We start from the raw sequence: 13,375 nt of genomic DNA, 5'->3' as shown, positions 1-13,375 counted from the left end.
TAAGTCATGGATGATGTCCTCATATGGGAGCAGCTTGCCAGTCTCATAATTAATACTGATTACTGCAAGACCTGTGAGGCAATGCTGGGTGACCTCAGGTAGGTCATGATGAGCTCCAGCTTTGAGAAGCTCCTTTTTGCTGAAGCCACAGTCACAGCCAGAGTGCAGGCAACTCTTAAGGCAATCCACAGATTTGGATAGAGTTCCTCCAAATGTTTTTTTGTGGATAAAAGTGAGGAGTACAAGAGCAGCCATGTCAAGACGGCAAGCTCGGCAAGTTTTTGACCACCAGAGTCAACTGCTTAATAGTCATTTTAAAGAATGCTCCACTGCCAAAATAGTCGAAAATATACAACGACATGCCAAATAAAATAATTCCATAACACATATATTTAATTATATTATAATAATTATTTTTATGAACAACAATTAGGGCCCTATAAATAGCACGCCATGCTCAGTAAATTAATCTTAAGTAAGGCTTAAATGACATTGAGTGTCAAATATGTGAGAGACAACTCCAATTGATCAATGACAGAGCACTGACAAACAACAACATGCACTCCCTCCCTGTTGGAATTTGAATAAACGGGTCTGGTCTGGAGTCATTCCCTTGGCAGGGCAGGACAGGCTAACCTTCATAAAACAAACAAAACAGCATCAGAGTTCATGACCTGACATAGTCTGTCATGAAATATTATACAATGAAATAACAATTAAACAAACGTCTCACCTCCATCTTTCATGCCCGCTAGGGATGGGCGATAACTAATTGTACACAATATACCGCCCAAACACAATATCCACAATGACAATTCTGCATCTCACGATAAATCCGATAAACACGTGGTTCAGTCGCTGAATTGGACCTGCATACATCAACATGACAAGGCTGCGAGGGCACGGCACACTCTCCTGCTCAGCGGTGTTCGACAGCCGACATTGGCATGCGACACATTTGGAGAGTGTGGTGGACTTAGGGTCACGACCGTAACTTATTTTTAATACAGGGAACCTTTGATAATGTCACTGGTAGACTCAGTCTCTGGATCCGTGTTAAACCGTGGAAAACCTAATAGGTTTTCTGACGCGGTTGTCTGCCTTGGTTCATATCAACACAAGCAGGTCTGCCGCTGCTGAAACAACGTGGTGAAAATAGGTGGATATTGGACGGACAACCGCTCCGGTTTTGTTGGCGGCATCCTCTTCTGCGTCACTGATTAGGGTTCACTGTTTACAGACACACTCTCAAAGGCAGCACTAATGCTACTACCCGACATAAGTTAGGAACCAACATATTCTAAAGCGGTCAAAGTATTAGAGAAATCTTCAATAAGGCAATGGAGGGAGAACTGTGACGTTTTCCATCACACAACACAAAGGACTGAAAGTTTGTATGATTTTGAGAAAATGTGAATAAATGATCATTTACTCATATTCTATTATTTCGAATATTTCTTCAATAACATCTACGAAATGTGTTGAAACTGGTCCATAACAAAAGTAAACTGTGAAGAGAGATGAGCTACAGCACAGACGGCTCAATTTAACTCCTAAATAAAGCAGTGTGTCAAGTGTGCAGCCCAACGACCTTATATAATTAAAATTTTATTTATAGCCTACACTTATTTGTAAGCATATGAGAGGTGTAATAAACACAAACACTTGTGTTAAGAGTGAGAATTGGGAAAGGTCCTTAGACCTGACCATCAGGCACTCACGACCAGCTTAAGGGCTTGGCAGGGCAGGTATGAGGATGGCATGGTGGTCTGTTCAACTTCTTTGCTTCTAATATGATATTGAATGTGAGCCCCGGTCCACACCTGGTCCCGTGTGGGGCCCCGCCGGGGGATTCTTTGTCCTCCTGGGAGACTTCAACGCACATGTGATGGAGAAAGTTGGAGAGGCGTGATTAGGAGGAACGGTCTGCCTGATCTGAACCTAAATGGCTGAGAGGCGTGATTGGGAAGAACGGTCTGCCTGATCTGAACGTAAATGGTTTGTTATTGGACTGTGCTAGTCATGGTTTGTCCATCACGAACACCATCACAATTACATCGCAAAGCTCATAAGTGTGCTTGGTATAAGAGCTCCCTAGGTTGTAGGCCAATGATCAATTTCGTAATCGAATCATCTGACTTGAGGTTGTATGTTCTGGACACAGGGGTGAAGAGAGGGGCAGAACTGATCTCCATCTGGTGGTGAGTTGGCTACGATGGCAGGGGAAGCCTCTGAACCGACCATGTAAAACCAAATGAGTATTGAGGGTGAACTGGGAACATCTGGAGGACAAAACTGTAAGAGGGGTTTTCAACTCACACCTCTGGGAAGCTTTCTCCTGCATCCCTGTGGAGGTTGGGGACATCGAACACGAGTGGTCGGTGTTCAAAGCCACCACAAGTCACCAGTGACTCCTGAAGCAATTGCAAGGTACCAGTTGGCCTGAAGGGCTGCTGCTTTGGCTATTTCCAAGGCTAAACGGTGTGGGAGGAGTTTGGTGAATCCATGGAGGAAGAATTTAGGTTGGCACCAAGGCGCTTCTGGAAAACGGTTAAGCATCTCAGAAGGCAGAGAAAGCATAATATCCAAGCTGTTTACAGTAGGGATGGGACACTGTTGACTTCAACTGAAGATGTAATTGGCCATTGATTTCTTGGGCTGTGGTAATCAAAAAGCTCCACAGTGCCAATGGTGTGGTGGTTCTCCTATATGAAAAGTGGAACCGGAGTGTTCCAACTACAGAGGAATCACACTACTCAGCTTCCCTGGTCTTATTTCTTGTAGAAACAATCATCTCAACAGCAACTTGACCAAATTCACAGCATCTATTTATCCTTTATCTGGTCACGAACAAGGGCCTCTCGGGAAACTAAAAAAAAGTGTCCTCGAGTTGGTGTGACCTCATGATTCTTAGGCCGAGCAGCACACAACCCTTTTGGAATCGTAAATGAACCTCATGTCACACAATACACATCCAAACAAATTAGCATATGAACGTACCTGCCTCTTGAAAAAAACTCAAAAGTTTATAGTTTTAATCTGTCAGCCTACTCTTGAAAATTGAAGGGATCAACTGGGACAAGGAGAGGGGGAAAAAACTATAACAAAAACATAGCTCATAGAATCAAGCATGGCGGGAATGTTTGAGGTGGAGGCTCACGGGAGACGTGCTGAAGCTCTCTTCACTGAATGACCTTAAATGTCAGTTGCTATTTATTACCTCTTTCGTGGCTCTCCTCCTTAGTGATGGTATTGAAAGTCATCACTGCCCTTTGACGGCCTCCGTGTGGACGGCAGAAAAACCTTCATTTTTACAGAACGCTTGATCGGATAGGAAAATGTGTGGCTCTGTGTGGGTGTAGCCTAATGCTATTCTGGATGGGAAACAGCTAAGTGCATTGTTTGTTTTGTTGCAGAGACATGTTCTCCGATAACATCACCTCATGACGCACATCGCAAAATAAAAATAAATGGTAATGCTCATACAGTCACTTTTATTGCGCATTTTCACTAAATTCACAAAAAATGTTGAAACATTCAGATGGAAACCTATTAATGTTACGTTTGAAAATAATCACATTCTAAACACAATCGATTCACAATTTATTAGTTATATGTCCAGGAAATCATGGGGTAGAGTCATACTAGTAGTAGGTCACTGCAAAAATTATATTTGAAATAACAATTGTGATCATTGGCAATTCATCATTCCATAAACTCAGAGACCCAGGCCAAGCCAGGTTCTGGAACTGGTTGGAAAACATGACACATAATGTGTCACGTGTCATTCTTTGTGTGACCAGGTTAAAAGGAAAACCGCACAAGCTCTGCTCAACTTCTGGCACGGAGGATGCAGCACACACATTGGTCATAAATTCAGCTTAATAAATACTTAATAAAGCAACTTCTAATTCAGTAGTAAGAAATCACTACTGAAGGGAAAATTACAATATTTTCCCTTAGACTTGATCAAACCAAAAATCCACTGTAAGCAGAAAGTGACGGCAGGATCAGTAAGTCTGTTATGAAATTCAGTTTAGGAGGTCGTACCTTTGGAATGGAAGGATATCAAGCAGTCACAGAGGGGCCAGTTCTGGACAGGCTCCTCGAGGATCACCTCTTCAGGGAAGATGACCACTTCAATGTAGTCAAACTTACAGAGTCGCTCCAAGATCTCAGTCATGGGCTTTGATTTTGACTTCTTCATCATAGAGCATATGCCGACCACAATCTGTCGCTCCAAAGGCTGGTATAGACAAAGAACACCATTAACAGACACACAATGCATGATGAAGACAATCTTAATCCTGACCTGGGTGACAATGATGTTTTAAAAGATCCCAGCCTCCAGTCAAGTTCAGACAAAAGGGTGTGTATTTAATCCTTCTGGCCGATGAGTAGCAAAACATGTTTAAAAATATATATTACTCAGCTGTTATTTGCATTTTGACAATAAGGTTCCAGGCTTTCGTTCCATCCTATCAAGAGCACCTAGCCTCATTAATCAGTGTCTGACGACTAATCAGTTCAAAACCCTGGTCACTGCTGTTTACGACTGCCTAATTAGGTTGGTTCAGTGGTAACGGTGTTTCAATCAGCTCAACAGGTGAATGACAGCAGAACCCAAGAGATGAGTCAGCATGTGGACCACTCTCTCTTCCTCCACATAAGTATTGACACGGTAAATGGTTGGGGTTTATGGCTTCTGTTGACAAATGGAAAATGAGTAACCTCTGATCATTATTTATATGGATATAAATAAATATAACAATATATATGTATATACTATTTATAATGGATAACCAACATCTTATAGAATCATGTTTATGGCTGCAACGATGAGTCGACAATGATGTCAACAACAAAAAAAAATTGCTGATGACAAAGTTTGTGCATTGTGTTATTGTTTATGTAAACGCACAGGACATTCAATGATTCATGACGCACTGTGGTCATTGAGAACTGGTTCCTATTTAAAATCTGTTGGACACTGTCCAATCCTCCTGAATAATTAAGATATGTTAATTTTGGTTCATGACTGACGTCTGACTTTTAGAGCACTTTCATACCACAGGTTCTGTCTTGAGACAAAGCTCTTTCGGCTCAGAAGCTCGAGATGTGAACATAAGCGAGTCAGGTTTTGGCCACGGACTTGATCCCGGCTGGAGACCTGCACTTCGTCTCGGGAAACTCTGAGCGGGTGGTGAGCTTCTTGCCTCAGGCGACTCAGCGCTAGACGCCTGAAACTACGTGCACATCATGACTGCAAACAAACATGATAAATGCCGGCCAGTAAAGGGTCTGGTCGCTGTCTGGCCTGACAACATCGTTCGCAGAACACTGAGGTGTGCAGCTGGGAACTGCAGGAAAATAGCGCTCCGGAATGGGAGCGCATCGGTCTGGGACTCGGGATGTGTGCGGATGTTTGATAACTCACGTGTTTCCGCCTTTATTAGCCAGATAAACATCTGATTTTATTGACAGACTTGATTTACTTAAATGAATAATGCTGTGCTCTACAGGAACTGTTTTCACTGCTATGGTTTCGCTGCAGTGGAGCTCTCTGCATGAGGACAGCGAAGAGGAAAGTCGCTGATTTTTCGCAAGTTACTGAAAATCACCAGACTATTCATTGATCATTTGCATCTATTCTTCAGATTAATATCTTCTTGATCGTCAGTAATCTCTCACTGTGTTCAACGTGTTGTGAGAGCAGTGTGGATCAATCAAGATGCTCCGTATCACGCAGCTTGTTTCTGCTATTTTCTTATAAAATTAACATAACACACTGTCATGTTTAGTTTGGGCTGTGAAAAGCCACATTCTGTAACAGCCGTGGCGGAGGTCCGTCATCAGTTCATATCTGAGATGAGGGTGACTCGTAATGTTAAGAAGTGACTGAGAAATAAGGAGGTCAAGCCGGTGGTGCTAAATAGGTTATCGCGTGGCTGATGATGACATCCTTGAGACGTGCTTTGTCGTGGGCAGAGCACTGCCAGCTAAGGAGAAAAAAAAAGGGACAGCGCCTGAGGCGCAGCGGAGTGACGCTGCACAGCAGGGGGCGAATCAGACTCAGGCCACCCCAGACAGAACCCACAGTGTGGAAAGCCCCTGACTCACTGCTCACTGCCAACTCTACGTCACTGTGACGTAGAGTCAGAGTCGGCACTGCCTATGGCCACAGCTCCTCACTGTGACATAGGAGTTCCGAGCGGCGATGGATCGTGTAGTGTAGCTACATTTTGTTTGCAAAGATTATTGCCTTTAGGAAGACCAAAGTCCTTCGACACCATGTTACAGTGATGAAAGAGTGTTCTGTGTTTGATCAGTGACGCTGGACACCATCGAGCTAACAGTTACGATGGTGCTAACCCCCTGTCAGAGGAGATTGGTTTGTTTCTAATAACGTCACACATGTCACATCAGTGCTATTACAGTGCTTGTTTTTACATCAATGTCTATCCCCTCATGAAGCATGTAGTCTCCTGCACCAGTAATAACCAGAATCAAACTAGGGGCTACACTGAACTCCTCATTTTTGATCATGTTTTATGTTCTTGTTCAACCTCAGACCTTTTAAGCATGATGATCAGATATATCGAATGAGATATATTTACATTGATGTGCTTACACTACAAGGACCAATAATGACCTCAGTTTTTCAGGCCAGTAGGTTTGACTTTGAATGTATGCTCATTTCACTGATGTTAAATCCGTCCTCTAAAGGACACTTTTGCAGGTTTCAATATAATATATAATAATACAGTTAACGGTTCAAGGAAAAAAATGTGTTTTTGTATTGTATACAACCTGATTGGACATTTTTAGAAAGTGAAAATGGATACGAATTGGTTTTGGTTTGGTAGTATCATAAATGGAATTTGTAAAATCTATACGATACGCCAATCTATTGATACTAATTGACCAGCTTCTCTCCCTTCTCCCCTTTGCCCCATTGAGAATCATTAAGAAATGGATTAATTAAGCAGTTTCAAAAACGGGACTCAGAGGCGATAATATGGAGATAAAATCTGGATTGTGTCATTAATTAAATACTGTACATTTGTTTAAAAAATGCTGCCTGAATGCAACCGTGCCACTTTAACAGGAGAGATCATTTAAACAACTTAAAGTTGAACAAAAATTCAAAATAGGTGTTAAACAATAGCAATTGGTCGACTAATCAAAAAAATAATTGATAAGATTAGTAGACAGTGAGTAATCGTTAGTGGCAGAGATATTCAGGACCTCAATAATCATTCAAATCAGACAGATTCAATTAAGTTGACACAGATCCTCCATCAACCTAAAATGGATTGGGCCACATCACTTGAATCTATATTGCTCAGTTGTGTTAAATAGAGTTATCGCAGAACAAATGTTCTTTTCCTTTCCCAAAACTCAAATGAATAACATCTGTGATCATTTTGGGAAACAAACAGTAGTATAAAAACAACTCATGAAACAAGACATGATCCTATTGTCCCTTACCGACTCGTCATCGTCATCCTCCATGTCTTCTTCTCGAAACATCGTTCTCTTCACATCCAAGTCCATTTGATCGTGGTAACAACGGCCACCATTACAACTCCAAACAACGTGTTGAACGTCTCTCTGAGCCTATTTATTACCTTTTTCCAGGTCCTGCTTGTGATCCTCCTACTCATACATCATAAAACACAGCAAGACATGTGGGCTCCTAAAGGAACATGCATGTACTGTAACACTGCAGCCGAGGACACCTGAGTGTTGTGTCTTGTGGTTATGCTAATCAGAGGTGAGGTGGACTATCTGAGCTGGCAGATAAGGGCTACACGTGAGTGAGAAAAACAAATGTAAAAATGTATGTAAAAAGGAAAAAAAAACAATCAAATAAATCCTCATTGGACATCCTGTGGCTTCATTAGCAATGAAGTCCATTGATGTTGATAGTCCTGACTGGCACTGCTCATTCAATCACCAATAGTTTTCCCTGAAAAGACAAAAGATCAAGATTACTGATCATTACTTTGGAAATGTGGAAATGTTCAAATTGCATCTCTGGTTATCAGCATCCGATTGAGTTTATGCACAAAGTCCAAGACATGCACAGTACCACTCCTTCATGAATCAATAACATATCACCAACGGCCTCCCCGGAGCAAAAAGTTTATTCAAGTGTACCCAGTATAATTATTTTATACTGAACCGGATGCAGTACTCATTACCATCATTACTATTTACTTTCAACATACTATATTTTAAATACCGTATTTTGCGGACTATAGACTGCACCAAAATATTAGCCGCACCCACAAAATTTAAGAAGAAAAATGTAAGACGTGGGTGCACTAGTGCTGTCTGCACCGCAGAGAATGCATGAGGATCACTTCTAGAGATCATCTAGTTCTAGTTCTGAAAACGGGGTCCAGCAGCAAGACTGACTCATGAAACAATCTTGGCAATGTTCTGGACTTGAATCATGAACTCCTCACATTTTATTTACCTTTTAAAGTGTTCAAAATGTGCGGTTTTCACTCTCCACTAGATCGTCTCTGTTGGCAGAGCTGGAGACACGCAGACCGAAACAGCACAATTTGAGCGCTTTAATGGTAAATAAGCTCAAGGGTCCTGCCCACTTAAGTGACTCAATGTTGAGCTCAGCCCATCTGCAACTAACATGCCCATCAACCGTTGCACTTGCATCTCAAACAGGCCACAAAACTTCAGTGAAGTGTTCCACAACAATGGAAGTAGTAGAGAATTCTTTAATCGGGACCTTGGAATATGCTTTTAACAGATTACCTTATCGTATTATATTATATCTGTCATGGCCATCTATGGGATCTGACCCAGTTGCTGAATTGTTGCAGGCTGACAGAAGACTCAGGAGATTCAGGTAGATTTAACAAGATTTATTGAGAACACAATTACGTGAGAACACAAAAAGACAAACAGGAACGCTGAACCCAGGGCGGCAACACCAGAACACGGAACAGGAAATACACTTGAGGGCAGTGAGGACGCAAAGCCACCATTTGGCCGCGCAGACTGGAACCCAGGTGTGGAAATCAGTGGAGTCTGATCAGCAGAATGGGATCCAGCTGCGCTGCTGTGAAGCTGACGAAAGAGAAGGAAACGACACAGTAACACACTACAAAAGACATATTCGTCAGAATAAATGATGTCTTCATGATGAAAAGGTGTATCCATCTTTTAAAACTCTGATGTATTGAGTAAATCAAGTCTTTGAAGAAATGATGATTGTTTTTGTTTGCAATACATATACACAATGTGATTCTGTCTAAATAGAGACGCATAACAATTTGGAAATTGGGTTTGAGCCCAAAGAAACAAGAATGCAGCCCTGGACTTTTTCATTGCATATTCTGCACCTATAAAGGGATTCATTATATGATATGATAATATGATCATATTAAAGGCCAGTCTATCGTGAACTACAGAGGCGCAGTACCATATTAATATATGTAATATTTGTGGATTTGCCCATTTTTACACATTAGAATTGAACTCTTACTTGCTAACTTTACTGATCTCTCTTTCCGAGTACACTGTATTTGCTTCATTTGAAGTGAATGAATGAGAGGCTCAGAATAAAAAAGTTATAAAGAGTTACCACAGGATGGTGCCATAAAGACAGTATGTTACGTTACTATGATAGCATTTCTGAATTATCATTTTACTGATGTAAATGGCTCTCCCCAAGTATACAGTTAGTGACGATGAGTGAAGATTAATTCTATTTTTGTTTTCCTCCTTATGTTTCATGCCAGTTTTATATAGTGGGCAGAACGCTTGAGCTCAACATGGGCGTATCTTGCTCAGACCGGCGAGCGTCTGTGAGTGACCGCTGGTTCCTGCAGTTTCACCTTCATGAGCACTGTAAAACTCTCTGAGCTCCGTCAAGTACTTGTGTTTTAAACATTGTATTAAATTCATGGTGTTGACGCCTTTTAACGTGCATGTGCTACAGGATGCAAACTTTACATGACAGACTGAAAAAAATCTCAGCAGTAGACATGCTGTTGCCAAGTGAGCGGTGAGTCACTGGGAGGGAGGGAGGAGCGGACGCATCACAAATCGCAGGCGGTGCTTCATCAGAGTGCCGGCTGTCACATATGATCGCATTTTGTGATCGGCAATGACAGGCAGTGACCGCCATTCACCGATCATGCCGAGATCAGCCTTTCATAATCGGTGGCCAATCGATTGGAGCATACCTAGTAAAAATCCATATATTAGTCGCATCGTCGTATAAGCTGTAGGGTTCAGACCGTGAGTAAAAAGTAGCGGCTTATAGTCTGGAAAATACGGTACTTAAAAATCACACTAAAATATACGTATACTTGTACTTTGTACTTTCAATTGTGCGTAATAAAATTAAATTCAAGTTTACTAATTTTGCTATGGGTATTTGAAGTACATAACAGTAATGATCCAAACACAACTGTTTAATGGGAGTGGGTGAATGGTGGTAGAAGACAGACTATGGGTGTAAATGTAACATAGTTTTTCTGTGATGTGGTTTTGTTTGAATTTAGCAGGTTTGATGAGAGACATGTACTTGAAGATATGTACTTTCATTGAATTACTTAATATTTGTGAGTCACAGTGTGAACAACAACAATTTTATCCTGTTCTCTGTTTCAACTGACAATGTCCTAATGTTATCTTATTATTCATGTCCCAATTGCATCTCTGGTTATCAGCATCCGATTGAGTTTATGCACAAAGTCCAAGACATGTACAGTACCACTCCTTCATGAATCAATAAAATGTCACCAACCAGCCTCCCCGGAGCAAAAAGTTTATACAAGTGTACCCAGTATAATTATTTTACTGAACTGAAACGGATGCGGTACTCATTACCATCATTACTATTTACTTTCAACATACTATATTTTAAATACCATATTTTCCGGACTATAGACTGCACCAAAACATTAGCTGCACCCACGAAATTTATGAATAAAAATATAAGACGCGGGTGCACTAGCACTGTCTGCACAGCAGAAAATGCACAAGTATGGTATCTGTTGAACTGCAGACAATAATAATAGCCAAACTAAAGAAGGCATTAATACAGCACACAGTTCCACTGACCCGGTTATTTGCATCCCACACATATATTTTACCAACATATTTTATTCCTTTATATCCTATAATACTCATCAGGGTTTACATCACAAAATGAATTACAAACCTGTCGTAGACCTGTGTAAACCTATAACTGTCCTTCTCTAGGGGGAGAGATCTTTGGGCTGAGAGGAGGCCTTGTCAGGGCTTGTTGCTGGTTGTTGCTGGTCCAGGTCAAAAAAGGAATTGAGAGGCTTGTCACAGGGATAGATCTTCTATGGTTTCATGATTCAACTTGATTTTGATTGTTTAGGTGGTGATATAATTCAGTAACTAGATTGTAATTCAAAGCTTTTGATGTAGTACCTTGTATCTTAGCAATTTCCAAGAAGTCTTGGATAAACTCAAGCATCACTTCCCAATTACTGCCTAAGACCCAGACAAGATCTGTAGAGACCTCTCACAACAATTTGTATGATACAAGTATGAAGTACAAATACGACCCGATATTATTAAGCTGTTTTCATTGGGTATGGTCAGAAACGTGACAACTGTTCTTTGAATTTCTTTTCTGCAGGATGAGGAAATCATGTATTTATAGGAAGGGGGGACTGCCTTAGGCCCAAGTTTCAAAACCAAAGTGGCAGATGAAGAAGTGTGGACCAGACTAGAGAACGAGCTGATATGTACCACCTCAAAAAAGGTGCTAATTATTATGTTTGTTAATAAATAATCTAATGTCACATACCTGTTGCACAGTACATCATTTTATATGACTCCTATAATCTTGAAATTGAATATCGAATAAAGGAGTAAGAACCCAAGCTGAGCAGATGGATCAGGAGTTTGAAGCGACAGCTGAAGACCATGTCGACAATGACTTTTCTGATAAAGAATGTACAGCTGCATTGGCAACACTAGTTAAGATAAAAAAAAAATATGCAAAGACATCCGATTTTCCCCATTTTGTTTAAGAGCAAAACTAACTGCCCAGCTACCCTTATTGTGTTTTTTGTAGAAACCAAAGCTCTCAGCCCCATTTGCTGACAAGGACAAGGCAATTAAAACAAGACAGGAGGCCATTCTCACCATCACAGAGAATGCTGAGGTTGCGCTATAGCGGTACTACAAAGGCGTGCCATCTACACCAACCTCAGTGAATCCAGTCACCTTAAGCTGGAATGTGAAGAACACTCTGTCTTTGTTATCAGACTTGGCAGCCATGTGTCTCTGTGTGAAATCTTCATCCACACCATCAGAGAGTACATTTTCTCTCTTGATACTGTTCTATGCTTTTGTCTCCAACATCATTATTTGTTTACGTTTAAATATTATAGTTAACCAAGCGTAGAGATGAGAAATTCAATGTCTCTCTAAGAACCCGGTAGTGTCTGACAGACTGCTCTGCCAGTTTTATTCAGGGGTTAAATTAAGCTGTCTGTCTGCTGTATCTCATGTCTCTTGACAGTTAATTTTAACTATGGAGCCGTTTGGACACATTTCCTGTTCTTAGAAATATTAGAAATAATGTGAATAAATAATCATTTAGTCATATTCTATTTTCTCGAAATCATTATACAAATTCTCAGTCCTTTGTCTCTCTCCTAAAATGGTTGTATTTCATTGCCGTATTGAAGATTTCACTAATACTTTGACAGAATTGTCATCATGGAGAATGTTTTTGGTGGTATATCGTGTACATATCATCAAGTAAGAGTATCTGTAACTATTAATGCCATTATTGTTTTCTTGAAAGAAACACATTTAAAACTACGGTCATGAAAATAAATCTCTCTCGCAGCAGCTGAAGTGGGTCACAAATCAGCTGATTGAAGTGCAATCTCAATGGTGCAGACGCACTGGAGGATCTAATCAAATTAACAGTTTGAACTGTTCTGTTTGTTGTGGTAAGAGTACAATTAAAACTGCGATTCTAAACTCTAGCACGTTCTGCTTTGGTGTCAGGTGTCGCACAGCGCAACGCTGCAGATCATGTTTGGGCTGAGAGGAGTAAAATGCAAATATCGACTACACATAGTTTTATGATGACATTTTTCCTAGAATCGTAGCACTTCTCCTGGCCGAGTTCCTTTCTTAGTGGTGCTTGGTGCCACATGGTGCTCGCACCAAAATAGAAGAGCTGACAGAGTGTTGGACCGACACACAGACCGCTGTGCATCAGGTACTATTTAAGTTCCAAGTGAAAGAACAAATATGGCACAAAAGCCTCCGACCACCCTAATTAGTGTGAGCGTTGACACCACAGTAGGTATCGGTTGCTGTCATGAGCAAGTACTTC

At 40.9% G+C, this 13,375-nt stretch overlaps 1 protein-coding gene across 2 annotated transcripts in view; it reads right to left on the bottom strand.

Moving 5' to 3' along the window:
* The window catches only part of ppip5k1b (diphosphoinositol pentakisphosphate kinase 1b), a 70,185-nt gene that overhangs the window by 54,055 nt on the left and 2,755 nt on the right, over nucleotides 1-13,375 (bottom strand). For both annotated transcript variants that reach the window (XM_053885573.1, XM_053885571.1), the window contains exons 2-3: nucleotides 7,492-7,972; nucleotides 4,051-4,246 (exon numbers count right to left, since the gene is read on the bottom strand). In XM_053885573.1, the coding sequence (XP_053741548.1) occupies nucleotides 4,051-4,246; nucleotides 7,492-7,557 (262 nt within the window). In that variant the 5' untranslated portion in view covers nucleotides 7,558-7,972. The remainder of the gene's footprint in view (nucleotides 1-4,050; nucleotides 4,247-7,491; nucleotides 7,973-13,375) is intronic.

Source organism: Synchiropus splendidus, chromosome 14 (genome assembly GCF_027744825.2).
Source record: "Synchiropus splendidus isolate RoL2022-P1 chromosome 14, RoL_Sspl_1.0, whole genome shotgun sequence".
Lineage (NCBI taxonomy): Eukaryota > Metazoa > Chordata > Actinopteri > Syngnathiformes > Callionymidae > Synchiropus > Synchiropus splendidus.
Note: the sequence above shows the minus strand (reverse complement) of the source record. Positions and strands in the feature narration are given on the sequence as shown.